The sequence below is a fragment of the Xenopus laevis genome, chromosome 1L, assembly GCF_017654675.1.
Source record: "Xenopus laevis strain J_2021 chromosome 1L, Xenopus_laevis_v10.1, whole genome shotgun sequence".
Classification (NCBI taxonomy): domain Eukaryota; kingdom Metazoa; phylum Chordata; class Amphibia; order Anura; family Pipidae; genus Xenopus; species Xenopus laevis.
Genome location: NC_054371.1, coordinates 137599735 through 137627509, shown reverse-complemented (window position 1 = coordinate 137627509; position 27775 = coordinate 137599735). Strand labels below are relative to the sequence as shown.

The 27775-nt window shown below is 37.8% G+C and overlaps 1 protein-coding gene across 5 annotated transcripts in view; it reads left to right on the top strand.

The window, feature by feature from the left end:
• The window catches only part of jak2.L (Janus kinase 2 (a protein tyrosine kinase) L homeolog), a 92353-nt gene that overhangs the window by 30983 nt on the left and 33595 nt on the right, over window positions 1-27775 (top strand). For all 5 annotated transcript variants that reach the window (XM_041579919.1, XM_018244814.2, XM_041579922.1 and 2 more), the window contains 5 exon segments: window positions 1182-1305; window positions 6789-6906; window positions 20550-20695; window positions 21637-21958; window positions 22170-22289. In XM_041579919.1, coding sequence (XP_041435853.1) covers window positions 1182-1305; window positions 6789-6906; window positions 20550-20695; window positions 21637-21958; window positions 22170-22289 — 830 coding nt within the window.

Below are 27775 nucleotides of genomic sequence, written 5' to 3'. Positions count from 1 at the left end.
CTACATTTAGAACTGCTGTTGTTGTGTTGATATCCCAATTGCTATAAATATTTACACAGTCCCAAAGTTATGGATGCTAGTGTGCCATGTACATGCCCTAAGGGGCAAAATTTTGCCTGTAACATTTATAAATGAGTACTATATTCTTGAAGATCCTTGGATGATTACAGTATATTCTCTGTATGAACTAAATATTTTGTATACAATATTGGATCATGTGGTATTTACAATGTTATTAGAAATATTAGAGATATCTTTAGATGAGGGACACTGAGAATATTCCCTGTATATGTAGTCACAGGCAGATCTCATTTCATATTTGACACTACAGGTATAGGACCTGTTATCCAGAATGCTCGGGACCTGGGGTTTTCCGGATAACGGATCTTTCCGTAATTTGGGTCTTCATGCCTTAAGTCTACTAGAAATTAATTTAAACATTAAATAAACCCAATAGGCTGTTTTTGCTTCCAATAAGGATTAATTATATCTTAGTTGGGATCAAGTACAAGCTACTGTTGTATCATTACAGAGAAAAAGGAAATCATTTTTAAAAATTTGGATTATTTGGATAAAATGGAGTCTGTGGGAGACCGGATAAAGGATCCTATACCTGTACACACATGGCACAGTATCAGGCAGTGGCGTAACTAAAATGCACCAGGCCCCCTGGAATGAAATCTAGGAGGAGCCCAGCGCACACATAAACCCCGCTCCAGCTACTAAACCCAGCCACTCGCGCAGCATTAAGTAAGCTTGCAAGGGGTTTTCTAATAGCCTAGCCCTAGAGAGAAAGCAGACCCTGTGGTCCAGGCTCACCTTTGCATGTGCAATACAGTGGCATCAGTGAGGGGGTAAAATGAAGATGATTAACCTGTGTCATGAAAGGGATGCTTAGAAGAAAATCTGTAGGGGGTGGGTTTATTTGCTTTAGTGTCCTAGGTCTGCTCTACCTTAACAGCAGCCACACTGTTATATTAGGAGAAAAAAAAAAATCAGGTTTTTGCCATACCTTTATAAGGATTTAGCCAATACAAGATGTTTGAAGGGGTCAAAAAAATTAATATTTTGGTTACTGTATGTTTAGTGTTTTAAGGATGCCACACACAATATGAACTCTACCTCATAAAAGACTGATAATTTATTGTTAATATTATGACTTGGATTTCTTTATTTTTTAGGAGTGACACCTGTTTACTACAACCTATTTGCATTAATGGATGAGCAGGACAGAATATGGTATCCCCCAAACCATACTTTTCATGTTGATGAGACTACAAGGCAAAAATTAATGTTTCGAATAAGGTATAGTACTCTCTCCTTACACGTTCTGTTTATCCAGGTAGTTTCTTAGTTAAATAAAATAAAGTGAATAAGCCAATCGCAGTAGTCATTAATCTGCTAATGTGCTTCCTAAAACAAAGCGAAAGATTTGGGATCTGTGTGATTGAACCCCCCTGTTTCTACTTCTCATTTTTATACTATTGCAAAGAGATGCCAAATACTGCATATATGTGCAAACACTGATAATAGCATACCCCCGAAAAATATACAAGCCAAAATTAGGGCCATTTTGAACACCTCCCAGATTAGATGGCCACATCACGTTCTGTCAAGACACGACCCCAATTCACTGAAACCACGCCTACTTTCATAATAGCCTTGGGACTGCCCTGCCTAAATTTGGTGACATTGAGTGGTATGTTATATTTTTAGAAAGAATTATTATTTTTTATTGTGTTAATTATTTATTTAGTGGCAACAAATGCAAAATTTCTTCAAATAGATACCAATGATCAGTCGTATGATAAAAATAAACCTCACATTTTAGTGGTTTCTCCAGCGGTATTGGGGATGTAGTTCATGTGGCCATTTATTTATGGTGAGGCCACTTCTGAATGACAGATGATCTGTTCTATTCACTTAAAAACTTTACATCTTGTTTTGTTTCAGGTTCGCTCCATTTTCTGAAATGATTTGAGCATATTTTGGTCTAGCTTTGAAGTAGAGGCATAATGGGAGGAGCCAATTGTTAGGCACCTACTGTGATTATAATCACCTGAGACCCTGGGCTGGTGCTCCTAGTTTTTAAAAACTGCAAAGGTTGGGGTTCTACTGTAGGAGCACCACTCTGCAAGGGATGCCTCTTGGCCTACATGCAGACCAAACTTAGAAGCAAAGAGCTAACCTATATGAGCACCTGGTCCGGAATCCATGGAGAGAATCGATAAAGATGGAGAAGATGATTACACAGTGCTCCTGCAGTAGTACCCTGGGAAATTTTCAGCAAACAGGGACACTGGCCTGTTATAAGGTCAATGATTATAATCACAGAGGGTGCCTGACAAATTGGCCCCCAACTATGTCTTTTGTGCTGAATATAAATGAAGCATTGATTTGATCCTTGGTTTCTTTAATGTATATGCTACCAGTATTATGAAATTGTCAGTTTACATGGACTTGAAACTGTGCTTATCCTAAGGAATACAACTTTAGGCACCAGACAAGCAAAGAGGTTACTGGGCTATGAAAGAAGTGTATGTCTACACTCCATTGCACTACATTCTTTTAGTCAGAAGACAAATGGCACACAATAACGTCACATGGTGGTTTCTCTAATTCTCCACTAGGTTTCACCTAAAAATACTAATACTCATTTATCAGCAATAGCAGTGCCCCACAGTATTCAGCTACACCATAACTGGTTTATTGAAAGTGTCAATATACTATTGTTGGTACTTCAGTCAGAGCATGCACAAACAAAAATGGCATTTTAGTGTCCCTCCATGATGAAATAGGGTATTTTACAATTCTTGACAAGCCACAAGCAATACTCTACCTTAGTCTATATTTTATAGTAGGGACTATTAGAATGTTAAGGGGCAACTGTACTTTTTATATTATCAAAAAAAACTCCAAACTTGTAGATGGTTAATAAATATATTTTAGTATCTTGCTGTTTTCTTGCAGTTGATTTTTATATTTAATGATGAACTCATTACTTGACTTTGTTAACCCAATTTTTTTGGCTGAATGGTTAAATATTGAGAAATAGAGACCTTCCACACCCACAGCATTGTTCTGCTTCTGCTTTGAGTGGTGTTAGAAGGAGCTGTAGCTTCCTCTCATTTCCACTGAGAAGGATGGAACATCACTAGATTAGCAGGTAAAATGTTTAGTTTGGACAGAGTGACTGCATTTTGCAGGATGGTTTGTTGAGGCTACCTCCCTGGGGTAAAATATTTTTGTAAATGATTTGGCTGTATAGTCAAAATTTGCAAATTGTGCCATGAATTGAGGGCATATAAGTGCAGGGTGGTGAAGAATTTAGAAAGTTATTAAATAAGTTATTTCTTTAAAATGTCTGTGGGTTACAGAAACAGATCGTGAATTGTGCACTGGCACTCACAGCTTTGTCACATTCCTTATATGCGTGACATTCATTAGGTGCCAGTAAGAAAGGTATTAAGTACAGTCTCACTTGTGCCAGAGTTTCAATCCAACACAAGACACAGATTGGTAGGGGCAAGTGCTTAGTGCCTACCCCATATGTGAATAAGCCCAACAGGGCCGCCATCAGTAATCTCAGGGCCCCAAATTTCCTGGACCTCCTGGGCTGCGCCAACCACAAGCCCCCCCTACAGGTCCGCCCTCCCCACCCCACAGGTCCGCCCTCCCCACCCCACAGGTACACCCCCCACCACACACTAAAAAATAAATAAAAAACCATTGATGGCTATGGTTCCCAAATGTTAATAAAAAAATATTGGTGGCCAGGGCCCTCCATTGAAAAAAATATTTGAGGTCAGGGCCCCCCCATTAAAAAAAACATTTGAGGTCAGGGCCCCCCATTAAAAAATATTGGTGGCCAGGGCCCCCCCACGTTATAAGAAAATTGGTGGCCAGGGCCCCCCTTAAACATCCATGTAAAAAAACTTGCACCCCCAGAAGTTGAAAAAAAATTTGGTGCCCAGGGCCCCACCACACATTAGGGACCACAAAGGGTTACCTTTAGGGGGGCCCTGCCATGTTGCACTTACTTCATTATTGTGGCCCAACTGCTGTCAGTGAGCTACAGAAAGGAGGAGGGGAGCACAGGTGGCTGCATCTTCTTCCACTGACTGCATTTTCTTCCCTTATTGGTCACAGAATTCAAGTCCTGGTAAAGCTGCATGGTGATTGGATGAGCTGGAGGAGAAGTTCAAACCTCAGCTATTCAATCCCTGAGCTGCTCAACCGGGACTTAAACTCAGTGACCACTAAGGGGAAGTAATGGACAGAAGATACCTCCCCTTGTGCTCCCGCCCTGCCTTCCCGAAGTCAGCAGCTCTCAGAAAGCAAGGGAACCAGGCTAATCAAGAAAGTGTGGTGTTGCTGGGCCCCCCTTACCCTCTGGGCCTCCTACAACTCTCGTCCCGTCCCCCCCTGATGGCTGCCCTGAAGCCCAATGATTTTCTTTTTTTTTATTTCTTTATTTTTTTTTAACTATTCATTTAAAATATTTACAATAAAGTCAACAGAAGCAGTTGAAATTGAGTACCAATATATTTTACAAATACTTTAGTGGCATCACTCTTAGATGCATATCCGGTGCCTGTAAAAGCACAGTGATTTAGAACAGAAGAAAGTGGACATGGCTTTAACCAGCAATGTTTACTCATTTATCCATAACACTCTGCTCCACTGGAGCTTAAAATCTAAATTATGCCACTTTAGTTGCACAAAAATACACACAACATGATTATTGCTTAAAGCCGGTTATAGAAGAGATAAACTACCCCATAAAACCTTTCATGGTATTGACATTTTCACTGCTAATATCATGAATGTGTAATTGGATTGTTTCAAGCTGAAAACAGTAATGGGCCAAGTTGTAATGACGCCCATAGTCGCTTACTTCCTCCCCCACCAGTTATTTACTCACACCACTTCCTTGCACTGCGGCCACTTTCTTACCTACCCCTGCCAGTCACTAGGCCACTACCCCCTCCCTTTTGGCCTTCCTTGTAGCTGCCTCTGTTGTTTACTCCTAGTTCTGGCCCTTACTGAAAATGTTCAATCGGCAGATGATGACGTTTAGAGGAACTCCATATTCTCTTCGCTTTCTGTATTTCTGATCTGGCTGTTGGCCAGCTCAGAACAATTGAATGTGGCTGTTCACTTGTATAAGAGTAGACAGGGCTCTTTTTGTTAAACAGTTTACTCTCCTATTCACAAAACAATGGTTTATGATTTTTCATGTGACAAAGTACCTAGTCTGTTCTTACCCACAACATTTTTGAGAAAATTGTTTGAGCTAGTCAAAGATGGGATAATTTATCAGGGTGGTCATTAATGTGAATTAAATATGGTATGTAGAGTATATCTTTATTTTTTGTATGATAAAAATGTGTTACCAGCTGTATCGCTGTTTATTATTATTACTGCGAGACCTGTAGATCAGGTGTGTTCAGCCATCATCCACACATTCCTCGCTGATGGGTTTGAGCTGAACTCTTCCTTCTTCTTGCCCTTCCTGTGACCTTGATATGCCCCACTTGTGCTTCCAGTAGCCTGTATTTATACACAGGTGCCTGCTCCACCCGCCCCGTTTGAGACATCGGAAATGTGTAGGTTGGATAGGGGTCTATAAATACTGGTGACTTTGGTGGAGATTGACATTTTTGCACATTACTACTGTGTATGTATGTTAATCACTCCACGGAAAATGACTTTCCAATTAGCACAGGCACCTGGTTCGGAGGTGGTAGTAACTCCAGGGTTCCCTTACGTAACGATTTGTGCCTCCTGGCGTATTATACACATGAAGTATTGCATACGAAATATAATGAGTCATGAGTTAAATCTTAGTCAAATACTGTTTCATCACCCAAATGTAATTGGGGATTGTCTAGCGTGTAAAATTTTGGTTTGCCAGAATTGCCTAATTATTGGGAAATTATTGCTCAATTAATAGGACATTTTTGGACTCCCATCTCTAGAAACTGTCTTGGCCCAGGCTTCAGTCAGCATTCACAGAATACACTCAGGAATTGAACAGTTGAAACAGAAAGTTTCATGGGTTTGCAGGTAGACAGGACAGCCTCTCACAGGCCCAATATATTGTGACTTTCTATGGCATCTTACAGCAGTCTCTCTGGCATTTGTCAAAGTCTACAGAAATTAGTATGGGCCTACGCAAATGTATGATACTAACATTGGTTGTATGAACATTATCCATTGATTGATTGTTTGAGATATTGAGTAACCCACATTATCTGTGGTATTGTGCAAATGCTACTATTTACTGACTTTAGAGGAAGTGAATTTCTTCTACCATATAAGTGTTTGGGTACTGGGCACTTTTGAAAGTCTGGCTAATTTAGCTTAACTTTCGGCTAAGCACAGTGTAGTCTAGTGTATTTTATAAAAAGTTACATAATGCTGGTAAAGCTTATGTAAAGATGAATTTCTGTTAAAAGAAGCTGGTGATTATGGGCTGACATTATGCGCCTCACCTTGAACATACAATTGTCTCTATATCCCATCCTTAGGCCTTTGATTTTGTGCTTCCTAGAATCACTGGATGCTAAAAATAAATAGGAACAGCATACTGCCTCTACAAGTGCTCCAAAGGGACTAATTATTTACCAAGATGAAATTTAAGAATATCTGGGACTGTTAAATGACGCACATTTAACCTGCAGCTGCCCATATAGAGTCTTTTGCTCAAAAGTCCCAATTTGTGTGTTGATTTTTACCCTTCCCTGTTCTGAACAGTTTTGTTAACAAGAATTGTCTGTCAACAGGTTTTATTTACCTCATTGGTACTGCAATGGAACCAGCAGAGCATTTCGATTTGCAGTTGCAAAAGGTGCAGAGAGTCCCGTCCTTGATGACATTGTAATGGCTTATTTGTTTGCTCAGGTGAGTACTTCTTCATTTTCCTATGGGACAATTTTTTTCACTTTCACACTAGATAGCTTTAGTTTTTGTAAAAATTAATATAAATTTGGTTATTTAAATAAGGTCAATTTTTGTTTTACACACAGCTTAAAAGGTTATTACAGTCTTTTGTAGACTTGATTTGTAATATTTATGTTCAGTTGGCCTTGAATACTTCACACTTGTTTTATTTTTTTTCACCCGAATGAAAAACGGCAATTGTCTACAGGCTAACAAAAAAAAACAACTTTGTACCCAACTTTGAATTGTACCCAACAAAATTGTGATTAATATACCCCCTATTGTATGGTGACACAATTTTATTTCTAAGTTACCAAGATGTTCTGTTATCATATTCAGGTCCTGGAACCATTATAATTTACTGGCGTTATTTGTGCCACATGTAACCTCATTAACAGGGCAAAAATAATTATATTTTTGTTTTGCACCAATTTAAAAAATATTTAATAACTTATTTACTCTATAAACGTTCTTTCGCTAAGAGCTTCCTTGGTGTTTCCCCATCCCCTCATTTTTTCTTGTGATCTTCTGAAACTCTGACCCTGGGACCAAAGGTTGACAGTGCAGCCATTGTATCTGATGTTGATAGAGCACCGAGGCTTCCTGAATGTCTGCAAATTTCCCATTTTGTGTTTAGCTTATCTGAGTCACATCCTCCCTACTTATGTACAATTCTACAAAGATTTAGCCCAATGTCACGCTTGTTTTTTGTGCCAGTAGTGCTTGATACTGCAAGGGCAGATAGTGACATAGTTGGCATCCACTTCTCACACGTGACTGATTTTAGCCTGAACCTGCAGCATTTTTAGTACCTTTTTCCATAGCAAATGTGCTGCGCAGGTATCTGTGGATAGATGGCCAGCTAAGGGTTAAGCATTACCTGCTGAGGAGCCTAATTAGGGCTGCGTTTCCCTGCAGGTGAGGTAACCGGTAATGAGGTTATAGTTGCTGGGTATTGAACAGGTTAGTGTCAGGTGGTAGAGCTCAAGGGGTATAAATACCTGAGCACACCAGGTCTTCAGTATATGCTTCCCAACTGAAGAAACTATGGCGCCTGCCCTCCCATCTTGTTTATGTGTTTACGGTAAAAATATATGTTAAATATATTTTTTTTAAAAACTGTTGAAGGAAAAATTAAAGGAAAGTATTATTCCAAAAATAAGCATAACCAAAAATATGACAATATTGTCTGGATATTCTTTATCTAGTTAAAAGGTGACCTGCTGGGTTACGCGCATAAGCTGGCTGAGTTATCAAAAAGTGATAGCTAATGTTTTCTCCTCCAGATGACAATTCTTATAAAATAGTACTGCGGCCTACCATCCAACCAAATATTGATTGGTTTTGTGTGCAATTATTATGTGTGTGTGTATACTAGGTACTTCCTACCTCGCCCATGCTAAGCACATTATTCTGTGAAGCACATAAGACTTATAAGTCTGTAACATATATTAAAGGAGAATTCAACCCTTAATGAAGAAAAACTCTACCCCCCAACCCTACATAGTCCCCCCTCCCTGCTCCACCCAGCCTAGCTGCTACCCGTGGTAAATGCCCCTAACTCTTTACTTACCCCTCGGTACAGATTCAGGGCATCAGAGTTTACAGGCGCCATCTTCTTCCCTTCGTAATCTTTGGAATGAAAGCAGTGTATCGGCGCATGTGCAGTTGGAGCCATCTTCCGCTTCGCGACAACTGCTCATGTGCCAAAAGTCATGGAATTTGTCGAAGTGAAGGAAGGAAGAAAGACCCGAAGATTATCGAAATGCCTGAAGATGGCGCCCGTAAACTCTGATGCCCTGAATCTGCACCGAGGGGTAAGTAAAGAGGGGCAAAGCTGGGCCAACCCGGCCAGGCGCCCTAGGCAGCCGGCTCTGTGCGCACGCACGAAAGTTCGATCCAGCGCGCATGCGCGAAATGTGTGCGCGCATGCGCAAAAGCGCATTTACACGGATGACGCCAGTGGCAGTCGGGTAGAGACGGGACCGGACACGGGGTAGGTGACAGAGCAGGTACGTGCCTGGCGCCCCCTCAGCTTTGCGCCCTAGGCATGTGCCTACTCTGCCTATCCCTAGTTCCGGCCCTGGTTATGGGCATCTACCAGGGGTAGCAGCTAGGCTGGGGGGAGCAGGGAGTGGGTCTATGTAGGGTAGGGGTAGGGTTTTTTTTTTATTAAGGGTTTAGTTCTTTGTAGTAATGAGCAAAATTTTTCTTCAAGTTTCGTCGCAAAAATTATGCCCATAGACTCCAATGGGCAAAAGAAAATTGTTGATAGTCAATAAAAAATTTGTTGCGTGTCAAAAACATTTTGTCGCCCATAAACTTCATTGCATTTCGGTGAAAATTCACAAATCGTCGTTGTATCGAAACGGGTCAGATTCACCCATCGTTAATTAAAAATGATTGATTTTTTAAATCTGTATTGTATAATGAAAGCATGAAACTGAAGTACCTATAGTTGGCCTCTGAATATAGCAGTTCCTCTAACTTTCTTTCTGTTTATGCATTTTTGCTACACCTCGAATATTGCCCAGATATACTATTAGAGCAGCCTGATTAACTAACTAACTAACTAGCAAAGTCGGTGCTAATATTTGCCCAGTTAGTAAATGATTTCGACAGTTTAGCACATTTTATGAGCACTTACTATTTATGCTGGAATTATGTAAAACCCAATGCATTGTGGGTAAAACACATGGCATGCATTTTAAGCATTACATAAAATAAGTAATAATAACAGTGCTGCTCATTTCTGTTAATTGAGCTGTTAAGTTCTAATGGAAATTCTAAAGTCGAAAGCTCATTTAGTGGTTCTATATACATTTTTGGTTTATTATTTGTAAGTATGCCCATTTAATCTGGCAAAACACTAGTGGAAACTCTCATGCACTGCAATAATGTTATAATCCAAAACAGTAACTATGTTACAATAGATAGTTATATGTCTTTCAAAACATTATTTATATTTAGTGAAACCTAAATCTAATGCTTTGTGCTATCTTTTTCCATACCAGATGAAAGTGAGTCTGTGAAAATCAGAAAGAGAAGCCGGTCTAAAACTTGACTAAGCTCTCTTAGAACCCGTGGGCACTGCTGGATTTCACAGTGGCACCCAGAGGCAACCCCGCCTCTGCGTGCACAAGCACACTCTCAAGCACCAGAGCAGTGAGGAGCTTTACATACAATTAATACTGGAACCAGCATGAGAACTTTGTAAATACAACATGTGGTCCTCCCTGTCCTTAACAGTACCCCCAACCAAATTTCCTCCCCCATTTTCCTTTCCCTTGCCCACTACCTCATCTAACCTATCCTCCACGGAATCCTTTATTGCACCCCCCCCCCAACACACCTAGTTTAAAATCTCCTCCAACCGTCTAGTCAACTTCAGGCCCGGATTCCTGTTTTCGCCACCCCGGGCTGATTAGCGCCGCAGGGTCCTAGCGCCCAGCAACATTGTGCCACAGGGTCCTAGCTCCCACCACCAACCCTCTGCAGACGCATTCACCGAAACACTAGCAATTAGCGCCTCTTGGAATGTAGCTGGGCGGGATGCCGCCCCTACCGTCTGTGACCTCGCCACAAATCTGGGCCTGGTCGTCTTCTCCCCCCCAATGCAGCTGCACCATCATCATTGAGGTGCAGCCCATCCCAGGCAACGAGCCTGTAGCCAATTGAGAAATCAGCCCAGTTCTCCAAAAACCCAAAGCCTTACTTCCTACACCAATCTCACAGCCACGCATTAATCTCCCTAAGCTCCCGCTGTCTTCTTAACGTTGCTTGTGGCACAGGTACACATGTCTCAGTAAAAATTACCTTGGTAGTCTTCACCCTCAACTTTTTACCTATTTTTTTTTTAAAAATCATTCTTGAGGACTTCCCCCCCCCATTAACTTTGTCATTGGTACCTATGTGTACATACATACATGTGTTTATATCTGTATATACCAATGCTCCCTCTAAACTGTGCGCTTGAATTGAGGTGAGCTCACGCAACAAATTTGGTGTGCACAAAAAGTTTATGTGAAAACACAAAATTTTGCAACAATTCTAACCTGTGCACAGTTTTAAAATGTACTCACAAAATTTTTTTTGCACACATAGCCAACAATGGATTAGAGGGCTCATTGGTAAATATGTGTATATACTTTTTGTTTAGTTTTTCTTTACGCTGTTCTTTGTCATGCCCTAGCACAGTTTGCTTATTTTCATTCTGTTTTGATGTTTTCAAAAGTGCATTTGTAGAAAGTGCTTGTTTCTTCTTAGGTGAAGCTTTCCGGGCCAAGAATTATTTGGAAGGTTGTTATATTTAACTGAAATATGTATAATCCCTCTCCATAAAATTATTTTAAATCTCAGATTATTTGGGTTTTAACCTACTTATTTATGAAGCCATTCCATCTATTTCTTATGTTCAGGTCAAGGTTAAGAGGGTACACTGCCCCTCGCTCTTATTTTTAAACCTGTAATATTTTTTTCTGATCTACACCTGTACCTTTGTGAATACTATCTTATTTCTGTTGGGAAAAGGCAAATCAACCTATTATATTTCTTATTATTTTTAAAAAGTGATCTGGTCTGGTTTAATAATTAAAGGGGTTGTTTCTCCTTCCAACACTTTTTTCAGTTTATTTAGTTTCAGATTATTGAAATAAAGACTTTTTCAGTTACCGTATATACTCGTGTATAAGCCGACCCGTGTATAAGCCGAGGTACCTAATTTACCTAAGAAAACTGGAAAAATTTATTGACTCGTGTATAAGCCTAGGGGCCCCATGTCAGATTTCAAAATGTGGATTCTGACACCGCTGTGAAATTACTGTTCTGCCATCCTCAGGAGATAATATTCATTTTTCTTCCCAAATGACTTATCTTCCAGTGATATGGCTACGCCTAACCCAGTCCGTTTAGGAACTCCGGCTGTCACGTGCTCCCAGGGTAGAACAACCAGACATTTGGACTGTTGTAGAGAACTTAAAGTTCAGGGGCTGCTGCCCTGAAAATATGAGGTTTTGAATATCTGGTCCGGGCACTGAACAGACGAAATTTAAAAATAGATTATTCTTTTAATAAGCATTTGAGCTCGGCTACTCATGCATGTGCTGGGTAGGTAAAAGAAAAAAGGTACCGTACCGACTGTCACGATCGCCGCCCGGAGCAGGTCCAGGAGCTCCGGGCGGCGCGTCCTTCCCTGCTGGCGTCGCTCCCAAAATGGTGGCGGCCATGGGCGTCGACATTTTGGGAGCGACGCCGGCAGGGAAGGACGCGCCGCCCGGAGCTCCTGGACCTGCTCCGGGCGGCGATCGTGACAGTCAGTCACAGACAGTCCTGATGCGCTATGGGAGAGGGAGGTGTGTGGAGGGATTGGCTACGGTATGTGCAGGGATTTAGCTGACCCGCGTATAAGCCGAGGTCGAGTTTTTCAGCACATTTTGGGTGCTGAAAAACTCGGCTTATACGCGAGTATATACGGTACTTTCTATTTTCTATGTGTGACCATTTTTCTAATATGGAAGTATTAAGTGTAATTTTTCACCTTCTAAAGCAGCAGGGGGGGGGGTGTCGTGGACCCTGTAAACTGTTTTAAAATGATACATTTAGTTTATAAAATTCTTATATTTGTCCCTGCTGAGCAGAATCTCTGGGTTTCATTAAAGAGGTTGTTCACCTTTCAGTTAACTTTTAGTATGATGTAGAGAGTGATATTCTGAGATAATTTGCATTCAGTTTTACTTTTTTCTTATTTGTGGTTTTCTGAGTGAACCACCACTTTGATATAATATTTGCAAATACATAAATGTTGAAGAATTGTAACAGTTTATAGTTGGCACCTGAATTACTGAGCTGCCAGGTTGAAAAACCAGAGACAGGGCATTAAACTTTAAAAAAGTAATTGAAAAATTTCTTTATTTCTGGTGGGCAATTAGAAAAAAGTGATTATATTTAATAAAATCAGATAACCTAGGTTTTTTTTTGGTAGTTTTTGCAGAAGATAAATGGATACTGAATTTAGAATTTAAAGCATAGTGTGATGCTTTTGTAACCATTTGTGAAACATGTTCTATAAGTGCCCTATATAACCCTTTCAATGGCTTTTTCCTTGCATGTCCCATACTCTGTACAGAGTAGAGTAAGCGTCTGTGGAGTAGCCATTTCTCTAAGTTAAATAAAGTTAGTTTTGTTTTGTAAAACAGCCCCTGAATATGTGTCTTGTAGGAAATAAAGGGGACTTTTAATTACTCCAAGGTGAGTGACTTAGTAGAAAAAAGAATGAAGCATCACCTGTATCATGCTAAATGCCTGCTTAACACATAAAATGCCTGTCTTGGCTTTCAAGTAGTTAAATGTCGCAAGTGGCTGAAAGAGTAAAAAAAAAACAAGATTTTGTTTCTGCCGGTAGAAAAAAATCAAGCTGTGTTTTATTGGCAAATAGAAAACAAGATTTTCTGGAAAACTGACACACAGTCTATTTTGAAAGCTCATTATATTGTACAGACTAACAAATTGTACCTGTAAATAGATAGTTCCATCACTGCGACTGCTAAAGTAGAATGAGACAAGGGAGCCATAATAACTTTCAAACCGTAGGTGGACAAAATCTTTTTACACCCAAGAACTAGCCAGACATCATGTGACTTTTTTAGACTTAACTCTTAAGCTGGCCATAGACGCAAAGATCTCATCGTACGAATCTAGGATTCGTACGATTTTCGGACCGTGTGTGGAGAGTCCCAATATTTTTTGTCCGCCGGAGATCGGTCGTTTGGTCCGATCGGACAGGTTAGAAAATTTCTGTCGGCTGAGGGTAATATCTCTGCGTGTATTGCCGATCGTACAATTTTCGGTGGGAGACTGTCACTAGCTTTGTCTATCGTACGATTGCTGTCAGGGGCAGAACATCAGCTGATCTGTTCTTTAACTACTTTGACTACTTTGGTCGGAATCGTAAGACTTTGATCCGAATGGTTAGTGGCAGGTCGGGAGATGGGAAAGTCTGGTCGTACATTGACCTTTGCGTCTGTGGCCAGCTTTAGGGGCAGATTTATCAAGGGTCAAAGTGAATTCGAGGGAATTTTCGAAGTAAAAAAATTCGAAATTCAAAGTAATTTTTTAGATACTTCAACCATCAAATAGGATACTACGACTTCAAATTTACTTTGAATTCGATTCAAAGTAAAATAGTTCAATATTTGAATATTCGATAATCAAAGTACTATCTCTTTAACAAAACTTAGACTTCAATACTTTGCCAAATTAAACCTGCCGAAGTGCTATTTTAGCCTATGGGGACTTTCTACAACATATTTCTAAGTCTTCACACATCTGAGTAAAATCGTTTGACCGTACGATAAAATCGTTCGAACAATTTTAATTCGATCATTCAATTGCCAAATTCGGTGAAAAATACTTTGACTTCAATATTAGAAGTCGAAGTATTTCAATTCAAGGGTCGAATTTCGAAGTATTTATCGCTTCGAAATTTGACCCTTGATAAATCTGCCCCTTAATAATTTTAGTACAACAAAATGCAGTACGAGAATTCATGAACGTAAAAGTAAGCATGACTCCAGGCAAATGCCCAAATAATAAATGGGAAGTGATTACTGCCATTTTGTCGCCCATCAATGGAGCTGCAAAAAGTTCCTGTGGCAAAATGCCTGGAAATTGATGTGTGCACCCCATTGCCCTAAGGCAACAATAAAGGATAACAAACAAGAAGGAACAATTGTTATCCTTTAATGTTCTTTTACTGAAAGTGTTTTAAAACAATAGATTCAGTGAGTTGAGATGTGAAACTAGTTTCCATACCATAGAATCAATATAAATATATGTATGTGTGTATATATATATTTATCATAGGGGAAGTAATACAACAATAAATAAATAATTGATTCTTGTTTTGCATTGCCTGCTGCATTATTGTCAAGAGAGTTATGTGTAATTAGGGCACGGAGGAATAAGTGCATCTATACCCCAACAAAGCTTTAGTAGCTTTATATTGTGTCCTTGAACAAATGTAACTATATGTATTTGTTCGTTCTAAATAATTATTTCAAATCAGTCTTTGCTGTTTTTAAACATTAACAGTTCTCCACACTTGATAATGTTTCTGTGGCAGTAGTTTTTTATTTATTGATTTATACAAGCATTTATATGTATACATTTTGTGAATATCATTTTGTAATCCAGAAAATTACATTGATTTTGTAGATATAAAATAATTGTTATTGTACTGTAGCTCAGAAAAAAATAATACAACAAGCCTAACTGCATTTATTCATAACTGCATACACTGATGAAAACTAACAGTCTAATTTAATCTGATCCTATTACGATACATTTGAGGCCTTATTATACTCAGCCATTTATTTATGAACATTTACAAAGAGATACATTTTACCTAATTTATTTGACTTTTGGGTCCTGATAAAACACAACAAATAAGCAGTTAATGAAAGTCTTCTAGACATTTTCTAAATTATTTCAAACTGCCTGTTCCAAAAGAACTGAACCAATTGCATTCATGTCTAAATTATGCTGTGTAAGCTTTTAGGGGCAAATTTACTTAAGGTCGAATATTGAGGGTTAATTAACTTAATTAAGTTAAATCCTTCAACATCGAAGTCGAAGGATTTAGCGCTATTCGTTCGATTGAACGATTAAATTCTTCGAATTTTTTGATTCGAAGGATTTTAATCCATTGATCGAACGATTTTTCTTTGACCCAAAAAAATGGACCTTCCCCATAGGCTAACATTGACTTCGGTAGCTTTTAGGTGGCGAACTAGGGGGTCGAAGTTTTTTCTTAAAGAGACAGTACTTCGACTATCGAATGGTCAAATAGTCGAACGATTTTTAGTTCAAATCATTCGATTCGAAGGTCAAAGTAGCCCATTTGATGGTCAAAGTAGCCAAAAAAAAAATCGAAATTCAAAGTTTTTTTCCTCTCTTCCTTCACTCGAGCTAAGTAAATGGGCCCCTAAATTTATATATGGTTACAACGCAAAATACGATTGAAAAAAGTATCTGTGGTCTCCCTGTGAAAATAGTTATTTTCCAGCTTGGGTTGGATCATACTTACCTCGGCCTTCAATTAAAGGTGACTAGATTTTCATAGTGAAATCGGGTGACAGGATCAAGAATAGCAGCATGATGATGCAAAATTTTTAGACCATGCCTGCTTTGGAAGACATGCTCCCAATAAATCACTCGCCTTTTTACATATACAACATCAGTGAAAATATAAATGAGCACAGTGGCAATTTCATGTATAATACCACCAAAACTCATAGCAGGATCAGCACGGTGGCAATTGACAAGCCAGACAAAAGCTGCTTTCATGACTACATTATGCCAGCTGTAATGTTTTGTAGAGGAGAATTTGTGTTCTAGGGCAGCTTTTCATGGTGTGGTGCCTAGTTCCCAAGAAAAAGCTTTTTTGCTACAGTGTGCAAAGACATTCTTGATAATGTTGTTTAGGGGGAACTTTTCTGTTTTAGCATAATACTCCCATGTGCCAAGGAAAGTCTATACTGAACTGGTTTGCTGAAATAAGAATGCTTTAGTGCTTTAGACGGTTAAAAAATAAGGGAATAGAAAGTACTATTAGATTGGACTTTTATAATTTTTGGAGGATGAAAAGCTGTATTTACTGTTTACTTAACCACTGGTACAGCAGGTATTGTACTGTTGTACAACAAGGCAGAGTGAATGAATGAACAAACCTTTTTTTTTTTTTTTCTTTTAACTTACAACAAACACACAACAAATGGGGGGGGGGGAGGCCGTGTAGTTTACCCAGTGTACTCAGACATACGTGTCCTGGGGAGGAGCACCTATTTTAGGACATTCTGTATTCATCAAAAATATTGCAGCCCAACAGAATAACTCCTTTGTTAAATATTTTATGTGTTCCCAAATATACAAGTCACAAATCTAACTGTGATCCTGACCCTGACTAACCTTGATCTTTTACATTGTACTTGCCGAGGGGGAAAGATTCTCTTACAAATTATGCTTTTGCGCTACTACTAGTCTCACTGGTACAAGATAGAACTTAATTTTACCTAGACACATCCTCTTTATTTGCTCACACATGAGTGAAGCAAGCATGGTCTTGCACTGCCTGCCCATGTTATTTCCCTAAGATGGCCAGCACCCACCTCTTTCCATCCTAAAAGTGAAATCTAGCCTTTTTCCCTAAATGTAAACTTCTGTTCTGCACTCCCAGATTCTTCAGCTACTTTCTGTAGACTGTGCAGAGAATACTATTGATCTGGCAGATATAGCTTTATCTCATGGCCACAGGGGCATATGCATTCAGGAACGTGGAAGCTTTTTTCCTAAGACATCTCTTGCACAGAGCAGAATGTACTGTACCCCAAATTACAACCATCTACATACCAGGTCAAGAAAATTGGGGTGTGGAGTTCCTCAGCCACTAAACACTGGATTTACTTCCAAAAGTAACATCTACCCACCACGTAAACCAGGGAATTGTGCTATGTTCCCTATGTGTGAAACCTGCAAACCATGAAGAAGCACCCATGATTAAGCTCTTGCCTGTACCTGCAACACAAAAAGTCCCCCTTTCTCCATATCATCCCATTCCAAAGGTCTTGCATGCCTCATGGACACATGCAAATCAATCCACTGCAGATCAGGTATGCTGTGTAGACAGATGTTTTTCCTTCATACTTTTATTAAGTTCTAAAATGTAAATGTTTTTTCCTCTTCTCAAGCAGTTTTTGGTTTCAGAGTTCTACAAGTGGTAGTTTAAAAGTCTCTATTAGCTCCCTCCCTGTTGCTATGGGACATAACCTTTTGGTACCTACGCTATGAAGGGACTATTCCAGAAAAGGGTATTTTTGTTACTCACTGATAAATCCTTTTCTTGTTATCCCATACCTATCTCATTTTACCTCTCTCTCACCCTTATTGCCTGTTGAATAAAATTTAAAAGGGACAAGCTTATGTCCGCAATTGGAGCAACAAATCTTCAGTTATTTCTGTCATCCTTCCTCCTAGAGGGAAGACTACTTTAACCCTTAGGTACTGGTGTTCCCTTTATTAAAAAAAAAAAGGATTTATTGTTGACACAAATTTCGTTTTCTGCCCTGCAACTGAAATGTTTTTTAGTTGTTAGTCAGTGACCATCAACAACCGATAACAGATTGACTGTGAGACTTCTGTGTTACGGTTTTTTAAATGTTTATGTGCATTGCACAAATTTGTCACTTTTTATCTTACTTACTTATTGCTGTATCCAATAAATTTTGAGCACTAGATAAATGATAATAGACCTTTATAATTCCTGTTCCCTCATGTGCTTACTTATTACTATTTAACTTGTACTCAAGTTAGTGGAATGTTCTGGGATGGCATTGCCCTCTCTGTTAGAGTGATAATTATGAAAATATAAGCCATGACCATCTTGTTTATTGTATAGCCATAAACTTGAGACAGGCACTCAAGCGGCAGTTTAAAAACCAAGGTTGTCTTTTATTTCATTTTGAAGTTAGCATCATGCACAATGTTATGGGAGGCTCCCGAAACATTGTGAAATGTTTGTATTAATGTTCTGCAGTGGAAAGATCTTCTGCAGTTTTACATGTAGAACAGAGATCACCGAGAATGCTAGAATTTGTTTTCTGTTTTTATATTTAACATATAGCTCTATCATTTGAATGCACTTTTAACCTTTGATTTCATAAGCTGCAATTTCGTTCCTCTGAGCTGATGGCTTTTTCACAGAAAGGACAACATGTTCCCAATTTTTCTCTTTTATTCAGAGTTGGAAGCCATGTAAGGATGAATTCAGTTCCATAATGCAGTACAGCTATGCCTTGTTAATATCACTTATCTACTGTCACTATACTTGCCTAGAAAGTGTGTCTTTTATGTGAGAAATTAGAAGGAATGCTGTTTGTATATTAGTCTTTTAGTATTATAACTATTGTGTTTTGCATATTTGATATTTTTCTGCTGGCCTTTATTTTTTTAGATACTTGCTATAAGACTTATATATCACAAAGGGCTGACTAATAAGTTTCATACCAGAGGGTATGGCATGGTACTGAAGTATACTAGGGTAGCTCCATTGATTTAAAATCTCTATATGGGTCCCCAGCTTTAGAGCCAGCAAAACACCCCGAACAATAACACCACTTTCTCCATGCTTTATTGTTAACTTTTTAACACTCAGAATTCTCTTATTTTGTTGATCTATTAAAACTAGGGATGATATAAAATGTCTAAAATTTCAAATTTGAATTCAGCCTACAGTACATTTCCATTATACTTGTATCTAGTTCTTGTGTCTCTTAGCCCAAGTAATCCTCTTAACCGTGTTTTGTTGCCTTAACAGAGGTTTTCAAGCTGATACTTGACCCTTCAACCCTGTTTCCTAAAGTCTTCTATGTCATTTTGTTTGCACTCATTCAGCTGTGCCTTGATATCTGTCTTAGTCAGTGTTCTTTTATACTGGCTACTGACCTTTATGTAATTGTCACCTGATCTTGTAGTTAATCTGGTCTTTCAGACCTTTTACGATCAGAGTTCTCCCCTGTTTCTCCATGCTGTATGATACGTAAGCCACTATGATCAGAACAACATTGTTTTTAAGTTTCTCTGTAAAAACTAATAACAGCTTGCCTTTTTTTACTAATGTGATCTGATGTTTGCCATCCATTCTGACCGCAAGGGGTTGCAACAGTTCTTTATCACCTATAGCATTCAATACACAGCACTGCGAAATATGCTGGCGCTATATAAATAAATGTTAATAATAATAATAATACTCAGGTAGGGTTGCCACCTTTTCTGGAAAAAAATACCAGCCTTCCTATATATTTATCTTTTTTTCCCTATTAATAACATTGGGATCAACCATCATTTTTACCAGCTAGGCCGGTAAAATACTGGCTAGGTGGCAACACTATTGTGATACTAAGCTCTATAGTTAGTATAGGTATGGGTATATAGAATTTAATTGAAAGTAGGGAGGGGTGTGTGTATGGATGCTGGGTTTTCATTTGGAGGGGTTGAACTTGATGGACTTTGTCTTTTTTCAACCCAATTTAACTATGTAACTATGTAACTATACTCCGTTAACATTTCCTGGCCACCTGTTTAAAAGAAGCATCTGATTTGTTGTTATGGATTACTGCATCTGGGCTAATGTACCTTTTATTACATATGAGGGTTTGTCTCGATGCCTTCTTTCATTAATTTAAATGTAGTCTATTTCTAATTCTATCTACATTGTCATACAATGTCATATTCACAGACATTTCTCAATTCATTTAACAGATACATATTCCTAAATTATATTTTGAAGATTAAGGGTACATTGGCTGAAAGTCTGCCAGAAACATGATGTTAAAAAAAGTTTATAATGTGCTTATACTACGTATAGATAGAACTACGTTTTTTCCCCATGGGATGGTGCTTGTTTAAATAAACAAATGCACTGAGGAAATATTTTTCCTTGGGCCAGTCTAAAAGGATGCTCTGGGCCACCCTGGGGGTGCCTAATATATTATTATTATTATTATTTTTATTATTATTATTATTATGTGAATTGTATTATTATTTTGTTTCAGTGGCGAGATGATTTTGTTAATGGTCGGATTTCTGTACCAATCACACATGAAGCCCAAGAAGAATGCCTGGGGATGGCAGTTCTTGACATGATGCGCATGGCCAGTGAAAAAGGGCAAAGCCCGCTGGCTGTTTACAATTCTGTCAGGTACTCATTTAAATGAACAGTCTTTTTTTATATTATTAGCTATGCATAATTGTTAACTGTGAAATTTAAATGAAAAAAAAAAATTAAAACTGTGAAGCTCAGAATTCTACTCACTTTTTTTTTTTTTGGAAACTCTTTTGAATTAATGGACAAATTAAACCTGCATGCCAGATAGCCAAACTGTGAAGCTCAGAATTCTACTCACTTTTTTTTTTTTTGGAAACTCTTTTGAATTAATGGACAAATTAAACCTGCATGCCAGATAGACACTCTCTTGATTATTTATTTATGAGATCAGATATAGCATTCAGATATAGCATGGTCATATTCAACTCCATCGCATTTTGTACCTTTCCTTATATTTTTTATGTATAAATATTTTAAAATTGTAACAACTGTACTACGTAGGTTGGTGCACAATACATGAAAGTAAAGAGGAGCTGCAGTTATTTGGTATATTAGGATGAATAAATGGTGGTGATACACATGTATATTAACTTTCATAGTATTAACTTGTAGGTTTAATTGGATCTTGATAAAATTCACCATAGTATGCGAATGTAATTGGGACCTTAGAGTCTACACTCTACTGGGGCAGGGACTGACTGATATATCCTTTCTATAAAGGCCTGTGGAAAATGTTGGTGCTGTAAAAATAAAGAATAACAACAATACTATGCAGGATTGGCTTTTTTACAGCCACTTGGATTATGTAGGTGAAATATTTATCTAATCTTTTCCTCAAACAAAGGGCTTTTCTTTTAATGTAACTTTTGCTAATGTGGCTATGCCAACACAGTGTACAAGTTCATTTTTTAAATCTGTTTCTCAACTAGAAGATTGGTACCTAGGGCTATTGCAGTTTAGTCATCCACATTAAATACAGTAGTATACAACTGTATTTTTTTTTTGCCTTACATATTTTTCTTTCCTTTCTATAGCTACAAGAAATTTTTGCCAAAGTGTATTCGTGCAAAAATTCAAGACTACCACATCTTGACAAGAAAGAGAATAAGATACAGATTTCGCAAATTCATTCAACAATTTGGCCAGTGTCAAGCTACTGCCAGAGACTTAAAACTTAAGTATTTGATAAATCTCGAGACGCTACAGTCAGCTTTCTACTCTGAATGCTTTGAAGTTAAGGAGCCAGGCAGGGACAATTCAGGGGGAGACATTTTTGCAACCATCGTGGTAACTGGAAATAGTGGCATTCAGTTTTCAAAAGGAAAGCCTAATGAAAGGGAATCATTAGCTGACATGGTGAGTATTGCCTTTATTTACTTCAGGGCTAACAAAAACTTTCCAAAATATATGAACATGCTTGAGCAAAAAAAATATATATAAAATTTTTTTTTTTTTGTGGTAATTAAACTTCTACTTGCATTTTACAGTGCTTTTAAGTAAATTTGGCAATATTTATACATCAAGCAGAAATAAACAATTCTTTTTATTTTTTGTTGGCTGGTTGCAGGATTTACAACTATATTGTGATTTTCCTGAAATAATTGACATCAGTATTAAACAAGCGAATAAAGATGATTCTACAGAGAGTAGGGTAGTCACAATCAACAAACAAGACAACAAGACTCTGGTAAGATCAGTTTTCTACTTTTCCTATTAAGTTAGGTTTGTGAAACTTAGTGTGTTGCTCAAGAATGCTTGCTATTTATAGTGAATTTTGAGATGACAGATACAGAACGAGTTGGTACACACCAGTTAGATATTTCAACATAACCTGCTCACCACAAAAAAGCTGTTAATTGTATCTCATCTGTCCTTGCCTCCCTGTAATCAAAGTTAAACTTGAGTTGTTTCATTTTATGGAGAACTGTGACTACAAGATGCTTTAGAATGATATGGCCACATAAAATGATGTCTAGATATACATCAAGACTAAACTTTCCCCATATGTAATGAATGTATTCTCAGGTGCAGTGATTGATTGCTGTTTGCTATTAAAGTAGTGGAAGTTCACATTTAAATTAACTGTAGACAGTGGTATTCTAAAAAATGTTCTAATATTTTTTTGAGTTTCTGAATAATTTAGCTTTTTTTCAGCTGCACTCCAGCTTAAAATATCAGCACCTCTTGTTGCAGGGGTTAAAATTTACCCTAGTAACCAGAAAACTGTTGGTATGCCAGGCACTTTGACCTCTACAGTCAAGTTGAAATTATGCAGAGTAGGAAGGCAAATATTTAAAAAATTTAGGGTTACACCAAATTCAGGATTCAGCATTTTTCAGCAGGATTCGATTTCGGCCGAATCTTTGTGCATGGCCGAACCAAATCCGAATCCTAATTTGCATACGTAAATTAGATGTGGGAAGGGAAATCAAGTGACTTTTAATCACAAAACAAGGAAGTAAAAAACATTTTTCCCACCTTTTCCTTTCCTGCTCCTAATTTGCATATGCAAATTTGGATTTGGATCACAAAGGATTCGGGGATTCACCAAATCCCAAAAAGTGGATTTGATGCATCCCTAAAAAAAATCCAACAAAATAAACAATGAAGACCAATTGAAAATTTACCAAGATTAGGCTATTTTATACTATATTAAAGGTTAACTGCCCCTTTTAAAAGGTGACCAAGAAATGCTACCTTCTGATTGCTATGAGGAGCTAGACCTGTAGCCAAATTTTTACCTCTTAATACATAACTCATAAATGTCAAGGTCTCATCTGCATTATTATTATTCATTTGTTTGTAAGTATAATATGACATATCGCAACTGATCATAGGAAATCACATCCAAGTCTAATGCAATTCATTAGTGTTCATTTTAGGTATGCATGAATCCAAGATTCATTTTAAAATGTAAAGAATCGAAATGTTTTGTAAGAATCCGATGCAGCAGAATCCTTAGTATATAGCTGAATGGAACCTGAATGTAAGGATAGATTTATTAATTTCATGTTTTTTTCCCCCTGTTTGCAAAAAAATTTTTAGGTGGCAGGATTTGTATTTTTTGAAAAAATGATTTTGCAGAAAAAAACATCTCTGGCAAAACATGAATGCAAAAATGAATACGTATGCCCCACATTGTCATGTCTGTTTTAAGATCCAAGAAAGCCACCACAAGTTCGATTTTTTTTTTTTTTTAGGCAACTATTGTCTTCTTACTCAATTCACTAACCTTTCTGCATAATTGTATTCCCCGCAGCAGTGGTGTGGCACCCCTCAACCTGCTTGAATGCAAAATAGATGGGGTTTGGGCTGCACGGAAGCATCAGGGCTGACGTCTAAAGCAGCAGCCCCTACCTAGAGCTCCCCTAATTGAATTGAATTTGGGATTTGCCCAAATGCTAGCTCTTTACTCCATATTCAGATTTGTGTTCAGCCATTCTGAATACAAACTCTTAAATTAATGTGTAAACCCCTGAACCCAACATTTTTTTGTTGTAAAATGAAAATGTGTAATGTGTAAATCTTCTAAAATTTTAATATGCAAATTTGAATTTTGAAGTTCAGACAAATGCAAAAAATTTGGTGCATCCATAGTTGTTTTCAGTTAATCTGCATAGAGTTTGGGTTTGATTTGTAAATATTATTATTCCATCGTTGTGAGGCATAACTTGGTTTCATTTGTTGGTCTGGTACGACAAAGGGCAAAATGGCCCATTTAGGGTGACTTTAGTCAATTGACTACCATGTTAAACCTCTGCATATTGTTTATAATGCAAAAAGTTTTATATATTGTAGGCTGTGTTTTTGGGAAAAATAAATGGGCTGTATTCTCAGTTTCTTTAAGGCCATAAAAGGGTTTGTTTGTTTGTTAACTTGGTTTATTTTGTATGCACGTATTGCTAGCTAATTACATATTTTTGGTACAGTAGTGGTTGTTATCAATAACAAATAGTCAACTATTGGTTTTTTTTTCTTCCAGTTTAAATATTTTAGCTATTATTTATTTTTTGCTGAGTTTATATTTGATTTTTCCTGACTTGCTGCAAACAATGCTATGAGTAGCTGACATATTTTATCTGATTGTCAGCAGTACAGTGCAAATTGCTGACTTCTCTTACAAGCTGCATGAGTTGTGTGTAGCAGAAGTCAGCAATTTTTTTCTTCTGCAAATAGCATGGCTGAGTTGTTGGCACACCAACAGCCCATTTATAACTATTTTGTGAAAAAGGATTACTGAGCATCCACTGCAGCGTGCATGTTGATAACAATGTCGCCCTTTAATGAATGTTTTTTTTTTTGAGAAACAACAAATACTTTACAACAAATAAAATAAATTCTGATAGAATTGTTAGAATGATTTCTAGTTCATTTTATAGCTCAGACACAACTGTTTGGAATGTGTAATTATTAAAATAATGGTGCTTCATCATATTCGCAAAAATTTTGTTTTGCCCTGACAGTTAGCAATATGGTGTACATTAAAAAAAACGCTAACCTTCCTTTAGCAATTTAATTGAATGCACAGATAATCTTGTGGTGTAATGCTCTACTCCGGTTTCCACCAATCTTACTCTCTTCAGGTTTCCTGTGGCAGGCACATAACTTAAAAAGTATATGCTGTATTCTATAGGCCATGATTCTGTAAAGCAGTCTGGTGGTCCTTCTTGACAAATAATAGAGGCACTTTTGCCTTCCTTTAAAAAGAAGAGTATAGTGTGCTTACAGTTACCAATTATGATGTATTACTGTATATTTGGGGATCCAACCAAAACACCTTTATGCAAATTACAGTAAGACCCGTGAGTGCACACAGGCTGTTAATTGTATCTCATCTGTCGGGACCCACATGCTTGATCTGGTATTGACAATAAGGGGGTTATACATATATTATAAGCATTAAACGTAACCAACACACGCTCAAATGAGCTGATAAACACATTTTCCAACATTTAAGAAAGTGAGAAAAATAGTGGCTCAGTTAATTTTTTTTTTTTTAAAATGTGTGTATTCTGTACTTTTCATGAAAACAAAATGCCCCTCCTCTGACAACCCCATTCACTACAGTACAATGTTTGAACAGCCCCCCTTCTCCGCCCCCCCCCCCCCCCCAAAATTTTTCTTAAATTCCTGAAAATATTCATTGAAGTCACTCTTGGCAAAATTCATGAACACCACTATTAAGCAGCCACCCCATAGCTCTCATTTTCTTTCAGGCTAAGCCCCCTTTCCCATGCCTTGAAACCTGCTCTTTCGAATAAAGACGTTTGTATATAAATATGGAATATATTATGTGACAGTGGCCATAGGGTTTGAAGTTAATATATGTTAAATTGCTGTTAGACAATATGGATGCTTGCAGGTAGAGCTTGTAAAACAAAAATGCATGTTGTTCTTGTGTATGTATCTAAAGGAAGTGGTGTAGAGGTTGTGCAATAAGTTAACATGCTGGAACAGCCACTGAAAGAGATAAAGAGAACTTTTTAAAACAGTTTAGTTTCATTAGGTTTTCAAAGAATGATAATAATCCAGAGCTATGCTTAAAAATTGTATTATATTTTTACAATACTTCTCATCACTATAACAGTATGATTGGCAGATCGTTATAAGTTGTAACCAGAACTATGCACTATGACTAATATTTCCCTAATGTCTTAAAGTAGAACTAAACCCTAAAAACAATATGGGTAGAAATAATATATAGTGAAAATGCCTCCCTCATATAATTTTCTTGCCAGTTTAGGCGGACATTAGTAGAGACGTTCAGGATGTTCAGGATATCAAAGGTGCTTAGAGACACATTCACTGAGCTAACATGCAGCACAAAGAGAAGATCTGTAAAAAAAAAATCTTTATATCCTGCTTCCTAAACAGTGATTTAAGCATTCTTTAAAAAATAAGCATTATAAATTAGATTCTTCTTCATGTATGTCTCACATTTAGCCTTAGCAGCTAGCTGATACATAATATGAGCCGATAGGGATTTTAGGAGACTACAGACCTTAATAGATCTATATATTAAACACTACATGAAAAAGTTATGCATGTTCAGAAGTAACAAAAAGTCTGTGCATTAAAAGAAGCCCTTTTGTTTACCCAAAGTTAGTAAAAGCTGTCAAGATATTCGATGGGACTGTAGACCTGGTTTTGCATCAGCCTGCATAAATATGTCAGAATATTGCACACGTTAGATAGAGGAGGAAAAAAAAAATATATAGATAGATAGATAGATAGATAGATCTCCAAATAGCAAAGAATACCACTTCAGGTCATTTAAGGTGAAAAAATCAAATCATATTTATTTCGACGTTTCGGCTCCTAACTCAAGCCGTCCTCAGGAAGTGATCACACAAACAACACACATATTTAAACCATAAGATGGCACCAAAACCTCATAAACTGCATCTTTGTGATGTATCCCCTTATGTGTGGAACACGTACCTACGATCTGTGCCGGAGTAACCCTAGAGTGGTGAGAATAGCGACTTATTACTTTTGCAGAGAGAGTCGATGTGGATTTATAAATTTAACACATTGGTTCCCCATGGACTAAATGAAACTCTTCCAATGTCTCCCTTCTACTAATGACTACTCCAATTGATAGTCTTTGATTTACTTTTCCATTGAACAGCGTAAGAGGCTACTACCCTCTTAACTTAATTTTGGTCTATGAACTAAAGATTTTATCCATCAGTGCAAGAAAATAATACGATACCAGAAAGTGCAGTCTAGATACTTTATTGTTACTTAATTGAGACGGTTTCGATCACTGATTGAGCCTACTACCATTGTGTCACCTTTTAGTTACATGTATACATATGGATACACTATTGAGACTTATTGGCTTGAATTTGATACTTAGCATTCATTATAATGATTGGTGATTTAACAGTTTGTGTACTAACTCTTAGGTTCTATTTTTCCCCTCAATGGAGGATTTGGGTAGCGATTGAAGGTCGGCCTTGAGCGGTGATACGAGCCTCCGTGCAGGAGTAATAGAACCCTGGACGGACATGTGGTTATACACTTGTCAGAGCGCCGAATACAATACCCCAACATGGCCTTGAGCGTGGATATGCTAACCTTATGATGCCTGCCACAACCGAACAATAGACCATACTCTATACTTACATATGTACCCTATGGATGGACTGAGAGGTGCAGAGTATAGGT